General features: G+C 38.2%; 1 protein-coding gene and 1 long non-coding RNA gene across 4 annotated transcripts in view; one reads left to right on the plus strand and one right to left on the minus strand.

The window, feature by feature from the left end:
* GFRA1 (GDNF family receptor alpha 1) overlaps positions 1–22,282 on the minus strand; it is a 138,414-nt gene that overhangs the window by 115,826 nt on the left and 306 nt on the right. For all 3 annotated transcript variants that reach the window (XM_071749491.1, XM_071749492.1, XM_071749493.1), the window contains exons 2-3: positions 21,006–21,308; positions 19,705–19,788 (exon numbers count right to left, since the gene is read on the minus strand). In XM_071749491.1, coding sequence (XP_071605592.1) covers positions 19,705–19,788; positions 21,006–21,308 — 387 coding nt within the window. The remainder of the gene's footprint in view (positions 1–19,704; positions 19,789–21,005; positions 21,309–22,282) is intronic.
* LOC139798593 (uncharacterized) lies at positions 20,053–21,057 on the plus strand. The gene is made up of 2 exons (XR_011726872.1): positions 20,053–20,125; positions 20,772–21,057. It is a non-coding gene; the product is annotated as an uncharacterized lncRNA (long non-coding RNA).

Raw genomic sequence — 22,282 nt, forward strand, 5'->3', positions numbered from 1 at the left:
ACACTGTCCTTGTCTAAGCATTTATTCCAATACACTATTTTAAAAATAAATCTAGAAGAATGAAAGTAATCATTACTATGCTAAATTGACACCAAAATATTGTGTAATCAGAATCTCTGGATGTGAAATGAAACAAAAATTTAGATACTGAATTAGTCAGTAAAGACTTTTTGTTTGCATGTTCCATCCCTACTTGATATCCAGGAAGTTTTAGAGGTGTAAATGATAACTGCATTGATGATGATTTTACACTTACATCTCACCTTCAGAAAAATTCTCAATAGTTTACCAAACATACATACATTTAATGGTAGAAACAGTTTATACAACACTGATACCCAAGCATTTTTTAAGAGGATGCAGGTGATGTGATTCTGCTATGCAGCAACAGGCATAAAAATGAAGACTGCTATGCAAATGGAGGTGGAAGATTTCAAAAGACAAGAAAAGAAAATAAGCTAAATTTGGACATGACACCCCAGCAAAGATTCCAGAGAGAGTTGGCAAATAAAAATTCATGGAGTTTTAGGAAGTTTAGCAGAATCAATGGTGAACTACATTTTTTTATGTTGAAGAAATTAATTCTCTGTCCAGTGACATCAAAAGATGCAGATAGTTTCAGGAATTCTGTGGGAAGAAGATACCCCACTAGAATTCCATGAGACCAGTTTTGTTTTCTCCCATATACTATCATAGCTTTTCCTGAGCAAGAAAATACCAAATACTGAAGCAGATTAATGTCAAGAATTGAAAACCCTCTCATCCCTCTGAGGTGTCAAAAGTTAGGATTCAGTGAATTTTCCTTGCCTCCTTCCCATTCTCAGATATGTGCATTCTGGAACATATTCTCTTTCTGAAACTGGAAAATCAATGAGTTTTTAGTAACAGTAATAGTTATAACAAATTCATAATATGTCCAGTTAAGCCCCTTGGTCATTGCAATAGATTACTCATAAGACTCCAAGCACAAAGAAACACCAAAATGTGTTGGCACTGGAAACAAAACAGAAGGAAACAAAGGGCATGCAAATTGTTCACGTGCCCTTCCTTTGTTCCATCTGTTTTCCAGTCTATGTCAAAGCAGGACATTTTTGCAGTCGAGTACCTCCTAAAATAATGCAGACATTAATGCCTTTAACTAGAAAGCAAAATTTTTTGTTAAATCCAATCAGAAATACATACTAAATATGGCTATTTTCTAGATCTTGAAAAGCAATTCTTTACTCCTGAAAGCAGTGTGTATTCCAATGTATTCCCCAGAAACTATAACATGCTCAATTTGTCCACATCAGTTAATTTTCACAGCTTTACATGGCAAGACATAATACAACGTGCTCAACTACAGAACAAGCAAGCCAAATGCTTGAGAGCATTGGGATGCCTCCAAAAGTATATTTGAGGAAGTAAAAAGGAAAACCAGTATTTCTAAAATTTTTTTGGTTACAAATGAATGCGACTTCTGGAAGTGAATCTACAGACATCGACTGAGAAGATCTGGTACCTGAAAAGAGCAGCATTCCAGAGTATTAGAAATCTGATATAGTCTATTAGTAGTGATTACACAGAGTAGTAAAAATCAAGCACACTATTGACAAGTTTTATTTAGCTTATTATGGAAGTAAACCTCCTTTGAAGCAATGCAAAATATTTGAAAGCTCAATAAAGCTGGCGAAAATATATCAATAATTAAAAGTCAATGGAAGCAATGCAATTGCCAGACACCTCACAGCAAGGACACTCCTGTCCTTCCTGGGAAAGGTCGATTGCCATCAAACCTGAACACACCCACAGACACTGAAGTGCTGAGGATTGCACAGGGTCCACATTCACTGCACACCCTCTGAGCTTCGAGGAAAAAGAGAGCATTGCCTCCTCACAACTAATTCACTCAGTTCTGGATTTCATGAAGAAGCCTTCTTCTACCTGTGGCACCTTTTAGTCCTTAATTAGTTCCATTTGGAATCACACATGCATCACTAGAGGGGAATTCCTGCAATGTACATACACTGTACACTGAATATACACATGGAACAGTGCTGTGCACACTATGTACTGCACTGTCCTAACCAGCTCATAAGCAATGATGCTCCCTCTTTTTGATTAAATCCCTTAAGTAGCCCACTAGTATTGCTCCCAACTGCTTTATTAAATATAAGACCTTAGCATTATAGGGTTTGTCTACATGGACCAAATATACATTGAATAAAATAACTCAGATTCCAGATAGCTGCATTAGGTCTTAGTTGTTCTACTCCAGCTAATCAACCCACTTTAGAAGATCCACTTTTCCCCACAGCTTGTGATACAAATCTGACTTCTGATTACAATTTCTGTTACATTTGAATAAATAATGGGATGCTATATTCCACTAATTTTTTCAACATGGTTTTTTATAAAGCGTTATTTTATTTGGATTCTAAATGGTAATTTAGGAGTACACTCAGCAGTAGTAAAATTCATGCTGTTCTGCACTTATGGAGGTACAAAAGGTCCCTTGTTTGCAGTACTACACTGATTGATTCCTATGGTAGAGCTGTTGATTCTCTGCATGAGTCTTCTCAGATAACACATGGCCTTTTATATATTGGTGCACTGGGTATTTATAACGCATATATTTTCCACAGATAAGCTGGGCAAAGAAAGCTTATTGAACTTTGTAATTTAAATCAAACATTGAAAAATTATCAAAGCTTTAAGCAGCCTACTTCAAAATGATGAAAGCAACTTTTATAATCACAAAAATGACCAGTGTCAGAGAGAAATACATTATAAATAGCATTCATATACTGAAAATTTGAGGTACTTAAGAAGTGCGTTTGTGAGAAATATACCCATATTTCCTTTACAATATGAAAAATAGTAATTGTCTGATAAAAATCTGTGATTTTTGCAATTCTGTGGTCAATGGGACTGCACTACACTACAGAGTCAGTAGGCAAAGACCTCAACTGCCTGGCCCTGGGACCTTCTAAGGTCTGTGCCCAGTACTGGCTATTACTGCACACGTGACCTCTAACTTCCAGTGTTTCTAAACAGAGGGATAGAAAGTGGAGTAGTAGTTACTCTCTCCTTTTCCTTATAATCCAAATATTTTCTTAGCAGCGTACTTTAAGTGAAAAAAACATCCTGAAGAACTGAAGCAGCTATACGAGAGCTATCCTATTTTTCTTTGGGTGGATGCTAGCATAAAGCCAGGCAAGAGTGACTGCTAAGCTGCAGTCTTTTCAGAGTGGTGGCATGAAAAGTGACAAAATTATCAATTAAACAAAGATGGGAATACTGCTCTCCCAGTATATCAGCTCTGGATCTAGCAGCTGGATCCTTTACAAATAGGAGCAGCTTGTTCTGCTTGGGAGCCTTCTAACTTTAATAAACTAGATGGCTTTGCAGACAGGACAAGACACTGCTGAGGATCTGGCACTGGAGGAAAATACAGCTGCAATCTGATTGCTGAGCTATAAAACTGGGTTTTCCACATAAATAATCCTCTCCATCTGTAGTGTGAAGTTTAAGGGGAAGCCATAATGCCACCAATTCTGTTCTGCAAAATGCAGGCATAATCTTTACAGATGAATTTCATACAAGGTCTCAGTACTATTTGCTCCTGATAGAGAAAGGCATATAGCTTTTATACCTTAACTGTCTAAAGCTTGCTTGCTCTCCTGAAGTGAATACCAATTTTAAGAGTCAGACAATGATCGAAGCAGTGCTTAAAATACACACAAGATGCACGATGAGCATCACAAGCAGGACATTAAAGTGCTCCACAGAAACCTGTTTTATCACTAGAAGAATCTTGAAGAACTTTCAGCAGTATGAAATAGAAGATCAGGAAGTAAAGTATCAAAGAGTGACACACACATCCATGTTCTGCTTAGATGAGCTTTTATCAAGGTAAGAGAGGGTATGGAACATCCTATGCATTATAAACAATTACAGATCTTTAATTTCAAGAGCTGCCCACATGAAATATCTCCTCCACTTGGATGTTTTCCTGACTCTCTGTGATGTAGCTCTTCTCATCAAACTGCTCAAAGCAAAGAACTGGCAGTCATAATATGAAAAAAATTACCAAGAACAAGTCTTGTTCTGTGGAAGAGATATCTAGGATTATCTGTCAGAGGCATCAGACTACTGCATGAAAGCCTACATAAAACCTCTGAGAGCTTTTAACTCATATTTTTTATGACTAATGAAAAATAACATTTAGAATTAGACCAAAGGCATGAAAAATATTTTTCGAAATTTTATGGAGCTTACAAATGTACCAGAGAGGGTAAACAGAATCCTCTCTCCTCACATAACTTAGAGGGAAGGTAATAGCAGTGTCCCTTTAGTGTGTGAATTAAGCAGAGGAAACATAAATACTGGGTTCCAAAACATGCAATTAATCAAAACACCTCGAGGTCATACAGATAAACTACATTTGCAATCTAGAATATACAGAAAAACATCATTGTTGACAGGGGTTACATTCTGCAGCTCACTTGGGAAAGCTTCATTTAATCTTAAAAATTTTGCCCAAAGAGGAACTAAAAATCTGATATAGTGGAGCTGATTTTGATCCAGTTCTGATGGAAAACAACTAGAGACTCAATGGGAGCTGAGGGCCAAGAGCACTCATAATGAGACCCTGGTAATAGAATGGAGATGGGTATCCTGTGACTAAAAGCCAGAGAAAACACTCTTCTGCAGTTAAATATAAAATAAAATCTACAATAAATGTTTGTCATTGTTTAATAGTAGATTAAATAAATCTACTATTAAATTACCAGATTAAATAAATAAATAAATAAATCTTTCCAGATGAGGGGAGAAGTATTTTGCCCCAATGATTCTACCATACACGAATGGAAACACAACAAGAAGCCAGTTCCCCAGGAGCTGATCTAACCTCCACATTAAAAAAAAAATCTGTGATTAAAAGAAGTAATTGGCATGCTACTGCAATTACTGCAACATATATTCTTCAAAGAACAATGTGACCTAATGAAATAAAGAGGTTTAAGCATGCAAATATCACTTTCCTCTGCCAAGTGTCCTTCAGAACTATTATTTTGCTGGCAAAATGGCTGCTGCAATTTGACTGGTCTCCACATAATCAGATTTCTCTGTAACATATCTCTAATTTTCCCATTAGCAATCAACTGACAACTAGTGAAAATAGTAACAAATTGAATAATGTTTACGCTTCATCACACTTTAGGATCAATCATATTGGAATTTAACATAATACCAGAATTTATGGAATTCTGCCATGTTAGATAGAACACTGGTCCTATCTTGCTCTCCAACACCAAATAGAGGAAACACACATCCTCCTTCAGGAAGATGTTTGTTCCAACAAACATCCAAACATGGGAGTTTGGAGTACCAAACTCCCAAGTTTTGGTACTCCATGGAGTAGCTTTTTTATGCACATAAGAGGGGAGTGAAAACAATCAAGAGGATTTTCTGTTTAAATATTTCTTTTACACTACCTGAAGTTTTCCACTTCAGAGTTTGACAAACTATTTTTATTCACTTGAAAAAATGTGTCTTCTTCCCTTCTACTAGTCTGCCCCATTTCAGATGTTATTTTTTAAAAAAATCTGTGTTTCAGCATTGACTTTTCACTAATGAATTTGAGAATTTTTGGCCTTTTCAAGGCTATTGCCTTAAAAATCATGCTGCCCTAATGGTTTAAGGAACACAGGTACTAATTAAGGTGTTACAAAAAGGAAGGATTGGATCTTTATAACTTGGAAACTGTTGCCTGGCTGTATGAACAGGTAGGTACAGACATATCTCTCTCCTGTACAGTCCTTTTTACACAGGAATATGGCACAAACTGGTGGCCTTTCTGACACCACCTGGAAAGGTTTTGAAAACTCCTAACAGGAAGAAAAATGCAGCCTCACAACCACTACAGAGTACAGCCAGGAAATTTAAAAACTGCATTTTTTCCAATGGAAAAGAGCTATTCTGGGGGAAAGGTCTGGAAGTTTATACAAATGAGCCTCCTAACCTTCCTTTCAATAAACCTGCTGTTGAATGATTTATGAAAAGAAACTTTCCAGTCAGACAGGCCCGGAATTAGATGTGTTTGCATCTTAACTCTTCCGTTAATATATGTATTAGTCAGACTTTAAGTACAGCAGCAAAGGTGATCTTAGGCACTGGTACAACATTGATTCATATCACATACTGGAAAAGGAGTGTTGGAATGTAATTTCAACCCTTTCTCAGGAAGGAATTGTACAAAAATGAAAAAGCTGAAGTCCTACGTTTCCTGACCTCCAAGTGCTTGTGCCTGCCAAATATACATTAGCTCAGCTTTTACATTTAATATGAAAAAAAGCTCGAGTTCTGCCAGCACCTATTCACTCAAGTCTTAAAACAACAAAGGATAGAACAGTCAAAAGAATGAAATCAGCCACGGCTTCACCGACCCACGCAGCTTCTCATGGTAGCATTACATGCAAAGAGAAACAACCCCAGGTAACATTTGGGTATTGTAATGGGAAATAGATAAACACTTCATTTGCCAATTAAAATTAACATGATCTTCTATGATAAATATGCTGGCTGCATCTCTTTCAACACTGGTACACTCCCCACCTTTCAGGTGAACTCAATCATGTAAAGCAGAGCTGGGGTACTCCAGCTCCTTGAACAGCAGGAGTCCCCCAGTGGTAAAAATAACTCAAAAGAAATCTTCCCCTCTTCCCAAACACCTACAATACAGTACTTGGGGCAGCTAGCCAAAACCTTGTCTTGAAATAGCTGTGGAGTGATTTAGAGATGTATTTTAATATTTAAGCCACTCTTCAAAAATAAATAGTTCAAAATAATACATTTACTGCACTCTAACTACACACAACTGAGTAGTTAACACCTTCAAAAAACTTTTCTAGCTTTCCTGTTATAGGGTCTAATATATCATTCCAAACATGCACAGATTTCTAGAATTTTATTAAAATACTTTTCTGTTATTTTATCTTGTCAACAACACAAAGTCATCACCCAGAATTAGACCACTACTCTCAGCTGCTATCTGGGGAAAAGACAATTTGAAAAGTATTGCTCGGAAACACCAAGCTAAGCTCAGATACATTTCAAATATTATAAATACTTCTAAAATTCTGAGAACTGCAAGGAATGATAATAAACATCACTTCTCTGTGACATGCTCCTTAAAACACTATCTTGTTTGAGATGTAGTCATGACACTCAAAAACATGAAGAATTGTCACCTTAATCTGCCAGTGACACTCTTGGGCACAGAAGTACAACCTGCTCCATAGATGGAACAACAATCCTTACAACTGTTTTACAGGTCTCCCATTCTGATTACTGCACTGGGAAGTAAAACCAGGTCCAGAACCATTTATTTTATTTCTCATCCTGGCTAATGACAAACCAGTCACTTGGGAAGTGTTCTACAGGCTTGAATATTGACTCCTACAGAGCAATCCCAAGTCCTTCATTTAGCACATGCTGCTTCTCAAGGGGAGCTTACTATAGGCTCTTCTATTGTTTTTGTAACAAAATAATTCATTTTGCAACTTGTAAATTATATTTATCTTCACACTTTAGACAAAATATTGCATACTGCCAGCACTACGGAAATCTTAATTTTTTTCCTGAAGATTCTACTGAGAAGTAGTTTAGAGAAGTCAACTTATTTTGCCCCCTGTTAGTGTCCTACTTATAGTCACTTACTGATCATGGTTAAGGTGTAATTTTAGTTTTATTATGTCCATCTGTGTAGGATTTAATATATCTTCGAATCACCCAATTGGCTAACACCAAATTATGATAGAAGCAAATATATGCAGTTGCAATACTACAAATGCAATTTTGGGAAGTGAAATAGAATGTTTCTTGTTTTCTTATCCAGACAAGGTATTGTTATATGCAAGGTGTTTATGGTGATATTTTCTCTTTAAAGCAGATTTGGAAGTTTGCAACATTTAAATCCTTGACTGAATGCAACAGGAGGGAGATAACTCTCTTTTTAATAATCTGAGGAATTTATAAACTCACTTGCAATTAGCATAAACAAAAGCTACTTTCAGACAGTGTGATTACTGGACAGCAATGCAGTACCTAAGCCCTAAAGATGACAGCTTCTCAAGGGCAACCATTCTTTGTCCTGCTAAGTGTATCATTTCAAGTAGATAATTAAAAACACTGCAGAGTGGCTGCTTGCAGTGGATATCACTAAAAGTCATCTGTTTTCAGAAGTATCCCTATAATGTCAAAGATGCCCAGATACGCACACACTTGGTAATGAATAAATGAATAAATAAATAAAGCTCACCCATCACAATTATTCACCATTTATGGCTGTAGTTATGCCATTAAGGATGTCTTTAATATATTGACAAGCTCACCTTTTACCTGCTAGCTCAAATAACAGTCCAAGAGGGTAATAACCTCAAGTATTTATACAGCTGCACAGTGAATGACACAGAACAAGCTGGGGAGAAAGAGCTGCACTAAAGGAGAGATACCTGAGCTACAGAAACCATCATTACCACTGGCACCTTTGTCCACAAGGAGGGGAGGGACTGAGTGAGGAATCACAAAGAGAAATACCTTCCCAATTCTGGGACAACTGGAGTCCTGCTCTTGCCTTCCTCAGCCCTGCCAGACTGGACACATTGTAGGATTGACAACTTCATACTATTTTGTTGAAAGCCAAGGCATTTGATGCCATTTTTCTTCAAATAGGCTAATTCAAAATTTATTCTCATTTATGCTTTTTAATCTTCCCACAGCTCTTACAGAAAGGTCAAGGGCATGAAGATATTTCAAGCTACACAGGAGAAATATATTAAAAAGCTAAATGAAGCTCCAAGTAAGATTCAAAAATTATCTATTTACTAAATTAAGAAAAAACATTGTATGCCTTTCTCCCTAAACATTAGTGCATTTAGAGTTAATATATTCAGTTTCTAGCTGGGAATGCCCAGACTTTTTAAACTATGCAAAAATCTAAGAAAAAAATCGAAACACAAAAAACCCAACAAATCCCCGATTCCTGTGTTTAACACAATTCCTGTGCTCTCACTCTGCTTCATGGACAAGATTAAATACACTAACACACCACACTTTTTCACAAGTCTCCTCTAATTTTCTATTGCAAAGGTGGGATGCCTGGCAAAGGGAACTGACACCTCATGCATCAGCAGCCTTGGGGGATGTTTGCTTAGAGACACACACAGTTTGACCTCTCAAAGGATCAAAGCTGTTTGCTTCATCAGGTTGCAAGTGTTATCACCCCCCTACAAGTCTGTGCCTCGGCTTCACTATTTAGGAGACGAAAATTAAATAAATAGATTACAAGAGAAAGAACTGACACAAGTTCTCAGGATACAGGAGGTTATTAAAAAGTTGAAATTTTCATGCCTTTTTATATGAGAATACTATAGGCAGTTCTCACCTATGTAATCCCTCAAAGAAATCTGACAAATGCATCAATTTCTAATAGAATTTGAAACAGTGGGGACATCTTGCTGTCTTCAATCATGTCTGATTTCATGACTCTGTATGTGGAGAAAAGACTTGTTTGTCTGGGTCCTAATGGATAACATGATATAGATTGCCATAGCAATACAAAATGAACAATAATAAAAGAGATCATTTACTTGGCTGTCAGGTGATGATCCTGTAGGTGTGAAGGAAAGTAAGCAAAGCTGCAGGGCCTATGTTTTGATCTGGTGTCGGTTTTAAATGTCCTGAAGTTGAGACCAAATTGCACTTAATCTGCACAGTAAAATTATCTTCACTGTTATTAGTATCCCAGACTTGTGCCATTATATAATCCTAACCTATTTTTTAAGCAGACATTTTAATCTGCTGCTTAAATGTTCATTAATGCAAAGCCACTGCCTCACAGAGTACATTCCACTCCATTTGCAAGTGACAAGCCTGGAGAAGTTCAGATCTGTGGACATGAATTCTTTGAAACTACTACCAAATGCTAGCATTGCCTCTCAATTTTTATGACCTTACAACAAACATCAGCAGAACTTAGTTGCAAAACTCTTCCATGTGAAAAAGAAGATGACTTTAAAAAGAGAGGTATCATCTGTAAACACAATGTGGTATCATCCCCACAGTCAAATGTAATTTATATGTTCATATACAACAGCTTTTTGGACAGATCTGTTTTTCTTTTTGCATTTCTCAGGCTGAATAAATAATTTGCATGCCATCTCACCGAAACACATGAATTATTTCCCATTTTGAGAATCCTGAGGTGCTCAATTATATAATAAAACTGTCAGCCATCAACTGAACTTAATTGTTTGCATGTTCCAAGTGCCCTGCATGTTTATTTATATCACTTACACAACACAGTACACTTTTTGTAAGACTGGAGTAAGATGAGATATGTCTCAGTCTAATGCTTAGCAAGATGACAGGAACCATATTTGGGCTGTTAATTCTAATTTTTTAAGGAAATATAGGTAAAAGTAATATTAATCTCTATCTTCTCCACACCCCTGCAACTCCCAGAATTTTTTTTAGCCATAGGACACACCCAAACAAACCTGGCAGAGGAACAACCACAAAGTCCTTACTTTCATGAAAAAGTCCTGTGTACAGACTGATGTAGATCTGCCTGCCAAAGCCAAGGCAGGACAGTGTCTGGCTCGGAGCCATTCCAAGAGGAAGCAGGTGCCTGCTCAGTCCTTCAGTACATGGCTAACACCAAACCAGCCCCAGCATGGGCTGCTCCACAGAGACAAGTGATGTGGGACAGAATTAAGGACAAGTTAAGAGAAAAGGGAGGACACGTGGAGAGGGCATCACACAGGGAGAGAAGAAAGGAGTTTTACTTGTGCAGAGAGGGGGGGCACCCAGGGGATGAAGGCTTCTGGTAGGAGCCCAGGATTTATTAGTTCCATTACTCCAAAACAATTCCTCTTACGAGACCACATCTCAAATCCTTTACAAGTTGAGAGAACAGTTTGGAGAATGATGGAAAAAACACAGAGGTTAAGAGAAGCTTTCAAGGAATAAAGAAGGTGTTGCCCCACCAGAGGAACTGGACAAGGGAAGGGAGGAAGGCACTGGGGGAACAGAGAAAGGGAGATCAGGGAGGGTAACAGGCACAGACTTCAACATAGGAAGTTCCACCTAAATATGAGGAAGAACTTCTTTATTTTAAGGGTGCCAGACCACTGGAACAGTTTGACCAGAAAGGTTTTGAATGTCTTCTGAGATACCATCCTGTGCAACCTGCTTTAGGTGAATTTCCTCTAGGGAACGTTGGACTAGATGATCTCCAGAGCTCCCTTCCAACCCCTAATATTCTGTGATTCAGTGATTCTCTGAGGGCAGACTGCAAAGCAAGGCCAGCAGAGAGGAGAACAAAGACAAACGTGTCATAAAAAAGGAAAAGAGCTGTAGTCAGATTTCTGAGAAATAAGTAGATGAAGTGAAAGGCTGACCCACTCCTGCAACGATAGAGGAAGAAATCACTGAAGTCCTGCAGCTGGAGGGGATTTGTTGGAGGAGTTATGGTTCAGAGACAGCAAACACTCAAAACAGGCATAGCAATGTATGGAAAATGTATGTCAAGGCAGGAATGAGCCATGCTTTCTAGCTCAAGAAAGAAACTGCACTTAGCACCAGCCTGTCAGGGCTAAGCTTAAGGAATATCAGCAGTGGGCTGGGGGCTGTGGGACTGGGAAGCAGGGGAAACAGATGCTGTCTCCCCTCCACAGGGAGAAAGTGATTTCTGGTTTTGCTGAACTGAGCTTTAGTACCGAATTTAGGGTGCAGAATTTAAAAGGAAGAGAAAGGAAGCTTTTAACACCTGTGAACCTCATCAGATGCATGACAAAACTTTAATGGGAAGATGTGTTTTATGGACACCAGACAATGATAAAATCATATAACCAGTGAATGCAGAAATTCATCTTTATTTATAGGTCCTAGTCAAACTGTTTGATATCTTCAACTCTCTTTACAACCCATCATTTCTGCAAATTTCTATGCAGAAAGCACTCTCTCTATGGCATTACTCTATGTCATGCATCTCCCATGTTAAATTTCAGGCTGAGTGCTGATTGTATAGGACAATAGCCTGACATTTATAACAATTGTCAAAGTGTCAAAGTAACCAAAGAACTATTCAAAAAATAACTTGAGTTAATGCCTGAACTATACCCACAGCATTGTTTTTGCAATAGTTTCAGCCACAGAAAATGCAAGAATATAAAAATAATGCCAAAGAAGTATTATAAAATAAATTAGAAAAGTAGTTTTCATAAGCAAAATGGTCATATTTCTACAAAACAAAGCTGTAAACACCTTCTTTCCTAGGTTAAAATACTATAATATACATCTTAAAATAAGAAATATTGGATACTTAGCACAAATAAGTTATTCCTTACAATCCAGAAATTCTTATTTCTTCTCATCAAACACAGGCATTTTACTTCTAGAGTTTTTAACATACTGTCAGCTCCTGACAGATACCACTGGCTCTTCCAAAACTGTCAGAGTTATCCCTGAGAGTCAAATACAAATAGGGTTACAAAAATAAAGTTTTAAAATATTTTAAAATGTAAAGAGCCAGAGTGCAAACCACCTGCCACAAGCTGCACCATCAAGCATAAGCTGCTGTGCCATCAAGAGACTGCAAGCTGGAGGATGCTGCTCTTTTGGGCACTGCTCTCTGCTTTTCACCAGGGGACACAGCTTACAGACAAGGCACTTCAGGAGCCCTCCAAGGAAGGCTGCCAAGGAAATATGTCCACTCAGCACAAGCTCCTGTCCTGCACCAGCCCTTACACCACCTTTATCATCACAGTATTCCCAAGAGTATTCCCTCCAGAACCATGCCACGGGGACCATGGGGTTTTTTCTCACTCTCACCATGCCTTCAGCAGCCCCATCAGCAGGCTGGTTGTACCCAACCCCTGCATCCCAGCAGAGTCTAGAGATACCTGAAAAAAATGGGAATTTCCCAGCAAGTTCAGGTTTCTAAGGTCCTCTGGCAGCCCACACCTGGTCCTGCTCACCATGTCCCTGCAATGGTGGTCTCAGGTTACTCACAGGTAACCAAATTCTGCTCTGTGTGCTTTTTTTTTTTTTTTTTTTTTTTTTTTTTTTTTTTTTTTTGTGCTTTTGCTCCTACTTGATAGGAATTAGCATGGCACCTATAAAAACCACACAGCCAGCCTGTAATAGGAAACAGAAGAATATAGAATTTGCTGCTCAAACCCACATATGCATTTGTTCATTTGATAGCTGGCACACCACGCTGGGATGGCAGCTCTGCTCTCCAAAGATACTACTCTACATAAAGAAAACCTGTGTTTCACTGTATGCACACCAAATTAAAACCAAAATGCCTGGCCATACTTAGTCAACTAAGCATCACCCAACACTTCCCCTGAGGCTTCAAGAGAATACTGCTCTGCTTTGCATTTCTTTCAAGACTCCTAAATATTCTCTCTTACTATGCCCAGCATTCAAGGAGACACTGAATATTCATGCATAAATACTCTGTGTTGTACCACCAGATGATTCCTCCTTCCATGGAATGGATTTCATCCCATTTCTCATGTTGAAACAGGTTGACAAAGCCTGCCTAGACTAACAGGTCAAGCACAAAGTACGTTTGCTCAGAGATTTGCATTTTAAATACTCAAGGAAAAAAGACCTTTTCTTCTGTCTAACAGATATTTTAAAAAATTAGCAAAAACGTTCCATTAATATCACTGTGGAAAGAAACTGTGGAAAAGACTAAGCTGAGATAGTTATATATTCCTATTTCAGATTTCAAGGCCTGTTAATGTTCCTGCAGAAGTTAAAGTGTGTAAGCACTGCCCTTATAAACGAGTCAATCACTTACTTCAGCAAGGTACTTAATTCCCCTCTCATAATCAGATCTAGCTTCAAGAAACGTAGAAAACAGGAAATTCAAAGAGCTCCTGCAAGCCAACACTCACCAAAGTGATTTTCTTTTGTGTCAAGTCCAATCTGATTATGAAAATGCAGAAGTGGAAATCAGCAACTAGTATCTATGCACTCCTGATAACTCATTATCTGACTGGAAGCCAGCCTAGTTGTGTCTGCAAAGAAAATCTGCAGGCAGAGATGCCAAACAGCATAAACACTGTACATGCTCATACTACATTTATTTTTGTCAAACTATTTTCATTTTCTTAAATGCAGATAAAATAGATGCTTGTGTTGTTTGGGTATTTGCTTGCTACAGGCAAAGGGCCAGAAATTCTCAAAGTGGAGTTAGTTTTGATTCATAACTGTAAAAGCAGTATTATACATTGGTCCAAGGACTGCTCATTTAATGTATTATCTTGCAAAGGAACCTATAGTTGTGCATGTGACAATCTAGTGTAGGCTAAATTAACAGCATGCTTTCACTTTTCTGTTAGCAAAAGGCTCAACTGCTCTCTGCATTTCACCAGAAAGCCAGAACTAAGCTAAAAAATTACAAGAAACTGAATACATCATGATGAAATAAAAATATTTTTATGTCTTATGCTTACTTGAAAGGGAAAAGAATCAGATTGCAAAACTCCTTTTAACTTAATAAGATCTCGTTTTTGGTTATGAAATTGAGTGAATGTGCAAGGTAACTATTTAAAAAAAAGATACTTCATGTTAAACTGCAACAAGGGACATGAGAGTGAAGATGAGCAGTGTAAGTAGTCAAGAGAAATCAACATTTTTGAGGTTTTGTAAATTAAATTGCCTTTGTAAAAAAAATGGCATCTCAAATAATCTTACAGAAATGTCAAAAAAAAAAAAAAAAAAAAAAAAGGACATAGCATTACATGAGAAAAATATGTAGCATTTTAAATATACACAGATTTAGGAATAGAACCAGGATTAGAGGCCGTGGGCAGTAGGATCTGGGGATGTCATACAGTGTTAACTGATGGAAGAAGCCACTAATTCACAACCCCCAACAGGAAAGAGTGGTGAATCTATTGACAAGGACAGAGACTCGAGCTTACCTATTTGATAAACAAATTTAAAAATGCTTTTTATGGATTCTACAAAATAAAAGTGATTTACCAGATAGGGAAAAAAAAAGAAAATAATTAAAATGTCAGGGACCTGCTACCCAGAACACAGCTCTTCCATTAGTGCAAGAATTGTAGAAGCAAATGGGAAAACATTCCATTCTTGATTAGAAAAAAAATGGAATTATGAAGTGTTGGGCAATTAATTCATTATCACATGGTGTATTTTAGTAATACAGCCACTGAGTGGACTACAGCCCACACGCGGTCCTGCCCAGAAGAAGCAGAGACAGAAGGTATGAAGCACCTTGAAGGACCTTAAGCACACAGGCAAGGAATCCATGTTTCTCTGGATCCTGTGAATTTCTATTGGAAAACCTCAACTTTCTGCCCCCACCTTTGCTGATAGCAAGTTTTCCAAAGGAAAAACCTGTAGTCCACACTCTGAGATGTCTCTGCCCCAAAGATAAAATAATGGGGAGAGACCACATAGCTGTCAACAATACTCAGAACAGATTTTACACTGGGGAGAGGGAAATCTCCCCTTATAAAAGTCTGTTAAATCTCAAAGGAAGTGTTTTGCATCCTGGACTTCATTTTTAGCCAGCACTGACTTTTTGATCTGTGAACACCAATGATAAACTTCCAGATATCTTCTGCAACAGATCCCCAGAGTTCTCAAACTCTGGAAACACTCCTTTTGACACGGAATCACACCAGCCTGTTTCTTTCTCTCATTTGTTAATGACATTGTCATTAACAGTCACTCTGTACAAACAGTTTACTACGCTAAGAAGAAATATTGGCAAAATAATTAATTTCTACCTGTCTTGCATTTTAGCAGCTAGAAACAAGACATGGCCAATTCTCCAGAGGATTACCAGCAAAATCTACATGTTTTAAGAAAGATTCGGATTTCTGGAGCCTGTTCTTTAAAATTATTTCTGAACATGACAGATGTTATGTAGCAGAAAAGATACACAAGGCTGAACAATGGGATAGTAAGCTTGTGATTCTCTAGGCAACTTAAAAGTGAATCTATGGGATGAGAGCATTACCTCATCCTAAATATACTGATCTTAATAGTAAAGTATCTTTAATATTAAGTATTCTATTTACACCACCTCGCAGTTATTGCTTAAGGCCATTTATTCAGCTTTAGTAAGGCTCCATTTTGTGTTGAAATAAATGAGACATTTCAGAAACGTGGATTTTGTAAGAATTTCTACAGGTACATGAAGCTACAGGTTTTAAGCAGGATACTTTCTTAAAACACACCATGGAGATGACCACTATACTGCATGAGTTGGTATCTCATTTTCTTCCATTTGCAAGGGTCAATATCAACAACATAAATTCAAGAAGCAACCTGTTCCCTAGGTAGTAAAAATCTGTAGATAGCTTTAACAAGTGACTAATTCAAGCATCTCTCCTTAATTTGTTGTGAAGCTCACCTCTGAAATCCAATCAACAGATTTTGTATTTCCTGTAATTGTGACAAAAGTCAATGGCCTTAAAATGTTTTCACCCCTCAGAAGCTGCTAAGATTTAAGCAAAAATGTCTAAGAAAATCTTTACATCCTAATAACTAACCCAAATCTGTTTCTCTCTAAAACACACACACAAGTGTTCAGTAATTTGAAATGCTGCCTACCAGCAAGAAATTCACACCCTTGAGGCAGAAGCACCATATCAGACATAGTAGTTCTGAAGAAAATTCAGACCTAGACATGCCCAAACCAAAACACAACAGCTCTGTCCTTCATCTTGGAAGACTCAGTCCTGGATTTAGCCATGTGAGGTGTCAGAGGACTAACTTTATAGAAGGAGCTGAATGACAAAGTGTAGAAAGAAAGAAAGGAAGATCAGATCCTCGAATACTGAGGATATGTCATCACAAATAAATCTCTCAACTCACATTCCTATTTAGACATCAGTTATCTTTTTAAGAAGTTACACTTTCTTTGCAATTTTAATAGTAACTGAAATGCAAAATTCATGCTTGTTAGCATCTAAATATATGATACCAAGGCCTAACAGCTAGTACTCAGATAAAGAATTTTGAGGGTAAGGATTTTTCTTTTCTGTGTTGTTGGACGTTGTTTTAAACATTCTGTACAACACCTGGTTTGTCCTTCCAGTTGTAGGTTACCTACACTACCAGTCCCAGTATAATATAGGCCATTTAAAAAACAGAAACAAAGCTACACTTCAGTAACAGGACTGCATCATTCATTCTGTTGACTTAAAGGGTAGTGTAGATAAATCACATATCACAGGTTTAGCAATATAGTCCTGGGTTTTTTTTTAAATCAATACATAGATGCTTGAACAATGACAGTGTGGCATCCTGTTTCCATAGAGGGTGCCATTTTTAACATCTTTCTGTATAGAATTAGTTCAACTCTAATTGCTTTTAAAAAGTCCCCTCCATTTCTTAGACTTAGGCATGTTACAACAGACTTGCATACAAAAGCCTTACATAGCACACAAAATAGGCATCATGGTTTTCACCTTTTGTGTACCATGTAATACAAGTGCTGTGATTTTCTATACTGTCTCAAAAATAAATAAAAGAGATGGTAAAAGCACCACACTTGATATATACCAAGTCACACACAACCACAGAATGGCCTTTGTGAGTTGAAAGCGTTAATTGCTGCTTTTAATTACACCCAAGTAACTTTAATGGGAAAGAATACTGCAGCAGCATCTATAAACCCAATACCATTAGCACACCACCAGTTGTGAAACCCCTGCCAACACTGCTCATACAGGATTTCTGTTTTCTTTTATTTTAATCAAGATACAAACATCTTACCCAGTTCTCCTGTTTGTGGTCTTTGCAGAGCCCTGCAAAAAAACCTGTAAGGCTAGGCAGCTTTAAAGAATATATCATGCAGTAGTAACCATGACAATAAGAAAAATGCTTTTACTAATCTTTTTCTTTCAGTTGACAGTATTTCCAAATACTGGTGTTTTTCCACTGTATTACAATTTTGTTTCCTGTTGCCTTTGAATCTAGGCCTCCAGTCCTGGTAAGCCTGAAACTTCTGACAAAGTGAACAGCAATCTGGGGTGCACTGTAACCCAAAATGAGTCCTAACCAGTCTACAAGCACCCTAAGTGACTGTGGTAATATGGACACCACTTTTTGGCAATAGTGTCGTATTTCACTGCTGTACAAAACAGGTAGAAAAAAAAAATTTATGTTTTTAAGAAAATTAATTAGCAAGTATATGGGAAATTTTAAAAATAACAGAAAGGCAGAGAGTACATAAGGTATTTCTACAGAGATCACAAACCTGTTGAGGGAGGTTAGAATTTGGCCCCCCAGCAGACTGACCATAAACTTTAGGAAAACAGCCTGGAACTCCTCTGAACTGATTTTGTCTTAGTTTTGAGTTTAGAGTTGTGAGCAATTAAAAAAAAAAAAAAAGTAAAGATTCTTCAGATTAATCTTTTTTCTCCAACAGATTTGCTCACCGAACTAGGATAATGTTTCCAAAAGATGTATGGGATTTGGATGTGAAGTCACATTTTGAGAAGTGACTGAAGGGCTGAATTTCAAAGGCACTAAGATACCTAAAGATGCATTAAGCACTTAGAATTTTTAAAATTGCCTGGGCATCTAACACCTATTTAAATCACTTAGTCCTTCCTGAAAATCCCCATGGGCAGTTACCTACATTTAATGTGTCTATATGCCTTTGAAAATCTGTACCATTAAATACTTAACAACCTAAGTCCCCCTGGCCTTAAGAGGTCCTAAAAAGTGTAAGTACTTTTGAAAATTGGTCAAGCCACTCTCTCTGGTCTTTTCTTCTTTCTTAAAGAGCCATCTTCTAATGCTTATCCATAGCATGTCAGTCAATTACATCTTTAGCACTATAGGATTTATACACTATACTGTGCACATTAATGGCTTATTTATTTAACAAAGCAAATAAAGGTCCTGAGTGCAGAATGCATCCTCATAAGGCTTTCTAAAACTCAAAAATAGAAGATTAATTCCAATCAGTAACCCCTTTAAGTGCCCAAAATTCATTGTTTCAATGAATATGATCCGAATTTAGTATAATTTTAGGCTGGTAGCAAGAAAACACCATAGTTTAATTACTGAGAAACATATTCAAATTTCCACAAACAAGTTCTGAAAAACAGCCACATAGCTACAGAAAATGTTCAAAAGAAAACTAGAAAAAAAAGTTATGAATAGGCTCTTTAAACAGGCAGCAGTTCCAGAAAAAAAGACAAGCCTTAATTCTGAAATTTCCTTATTTTTTTTAAATAAAAATGCATGAAACTATAAAGCATTGCCTTATGCAAACATTTGAAAGATTTCTCTTCTGATCTTCTTTAATGTCACTGTAAAGTAACTTGCACTGACCACATTCCCAAAAAGGAACTGATTTGTAAATTAGGAACGAAGGGAATCAGATTGCCACCTACAGGAAAATTTAGCATTTATTGTCAAGAAACACTCAAGAATACAAACTGCCATCCTGTCCAGCAGTCTTTCAGTTTTTGTTATTATTGAAAAGCCCATTTGTATTTTCTTTTGTGCAACTACATCACGAACTTCCTAAATCCTGAAAGCCATTAACGTTTCTTTTTAAGAGACACTGCTTGAAAGTTCCATAATTCAACTACAAAGCAGCAGATTGTAATCATGTCTCAGTTAAAGAATTTTAAGTCTACTTACCTGATACAATTGGTGCTAGACTGAATAGGTCTGATAGTCTGCTGTTCACTGGCTCATAAGGGGAATCTTCAAGTAAGTCATTTCCTAGAGAAAAAAAAAATTTGGATTTTTTTCTTATTCAAGAGTTCAGGGTAAGATTTTGTTGTTTGCTCTGGAATGAAGTAACTCTGTAACAGAGAAAGGTACACCTCTTTAATACCTTTTCTGTGGCTGTTTCTCCTCAAATCATTACCTATAAACAACTGAAACAAGCTAGTTGTTCATTCCTGTCATCAGCTCTTTTCCCTCCTTTATGCATGGATAAGGTCATAACTTGCAGACAGCCTGTGACATCACAGGGACTGTCCCATCTCATGCCAGCAGGAGAAAAGCTGTAGCAGGGATGTTCCTCTTCATTCACCCTAACAGAGGAGAAACCCAGGTAACAGCCAACAACTAACATCTTTGGAATGAAAGGATCCTAACAAGATGCTGTTGGAAGGGAAACTTTTTATGATGCATATTTATTTACACAAATATATATACTGAGCCATTAAAATGTTCCAATTGATGCCTGGTTAAACTAACAGAAAAGGATGACTTCCCCTTTGCAGAAACAAGTTAAATGAGGACCTCATTGAAGTGAGAGATTGCATCTTCAGCTCCAGGGTCAGAGCAGAATGAAACCAAAAATCACATATCTCATATAAAAACCTGTCTGTTCTCAGTAGACTGTGGGCAATTTGCCAATGACATGAAGAACATAAGTCCTGAGTCAATCACTGCTATACCCCTTTTAAGTGGTACTTCCACATGCTCTAGGAAGCACCAACTTTTCTTACATCTGCTTCAGCAAGCCCAAGGACCATTGCTAGTAAAGAATAAACTTTTCCTTAAAACAATGCTCCTATTCATGCTACATTTAACTTCCAGCAAGGAGCTAAGAACCTAGTTCCAGTGTCCTGCGAGCTTGTTAGGTGAGTCCTAATTAAGGAATTGCAATGTTAATAGGAAAATGTCTCCAAATGGCTGTTTTGGTAGCTTTTGCACTTGCTAATGCCCTCATCTTTTGCCTTGGGTTTTGAAAGGTCAGCTGAGTCCCCTGGAGGAAACCCTCAGCACGGATTTCCCAAGAACAGGAGAGGGAGCAGCAGCTGTTCGGCAGAGTCGGATGAAAGGTCCTCAGTTTGCAGCTGATGTTACGGGGTCAGCCTCTCGGCTTTAGCCTCGGTGGCAGTCGGTAGCTGCGGAAGCGAGGGGCTGCAAAAATCACACACTGCATTAAAAGGGGGACCGTAAGGTTTCTTTGTTTAAAAACGTACCCTGAAAGCTCCGGTACAAGCTCCAGTAAATACGCAGGCAGTTTTTCTCCTTCTTCATGCCCCTCCTACAGCGGCAGTTGTACAGAGATTTCTGCTTGAGAGCTTCCATGGCGCTTTTGCATTCATCCTTTGCCTCCAGGCCTGTCGCCCGGCTGAAGTTGATGGCTTTGCCGGCTACACACTGCCTCAGTGTCCTGTATTTAGTACTACAGCTCTGCTCCTTGAGACACTGCTCGCTGGCTTTCACGCAGTCGAGGCGGTCCCCTCCAGGCAGCCCGCTCGCTTCTACAGGCAGAAGTACACCTGGAGAGGGGAGACACAAGCCAACTCGCGTTGAAGGGGTGAGGCTGACCGAACCGGGGCTCAGAAGAAAGCATCTGGGAAGCACCAGGCACCTCCTCACACAGAACCCGCAGGAAGCACCTTGCAAACCTCAGGGCTTCATGGTACACCTTAGGGAAAAAGGACTCGGGGGTTTCATGGGTTTAGATCTACTTTTGGGGGAGTCCAAGGAAACAGCACGTTTTAACCCTGCTGGTTGATTGATGAGACAACACAAAAAGGAAAGAAAACCCACAGGGGTTAATGTGCCTGACAAAACAAGCATTCACTACTCCTTAGATCCACTTTGGTGATACAAATAACCTTCCCATTCGAGTGTTTAGCTGAAGGGTTAAATATTTGGCCTCACTTTTCACAAGAGCTTTCCTGTAATTTCGATTACATCCACGAACAACCCGCTCAGAGAGATAAGTATCCTCACTGATTGATATTAGCCTCTTTTTGCATCAGTCACTTTTTAAAGGCTGCACACATTTTTGCTTATTCCACACGTATAAAGGTAGAATTTATGACTCGCGCTCTCCATTTCTCTCCACCTAAGAAGATGCTTTTGCAGGAGAACAAAGCAAATTGCATTAACTCTCTCCTCTCCGTCGTGCCCCCTTGTCATACTCCCTCTCACAAACGGAGATGGAAACACAAATATCTCCCATGGAAAGGAAACCAGTTTGGGCTGCAAACCAGTTGCAACTGGGCAAGCTGACAGGTTCAGGTGAAGATGTAATCCCTTCAGATGGTTCTTGTCATCCCCCCCACCCTCCCCAGGCAGCCTTATTTTATTAAAACAAAAAGTTTCCCTGCAACTTGTGAGAACCCAGTTTAACAAGAGGCTACACAGGCAAGTATCTAAATCTGTAATCTGCCAGAGCTTTAAATACAGACTGGGTTAACTGATGCTAGGCAGAGCTGTAAAAAACTACTGGAAACTTCACTGT

The sequence above is a fragment of the Heliangelus exortis genome, chromosome 7 (genome assembly GCF_036169615.1).
Source record: "Heliangelus exortis chromosome 7, bHelExo1.hap1, whole genome shotgun sequence".
Classification (NCBI taxonomy): domain Eukaryota; kingdom Metazoa; phylum Chordata; class Aves; order Apodiformes; family Trochilidae; genus Heliangelus; species Heliangelus exortis.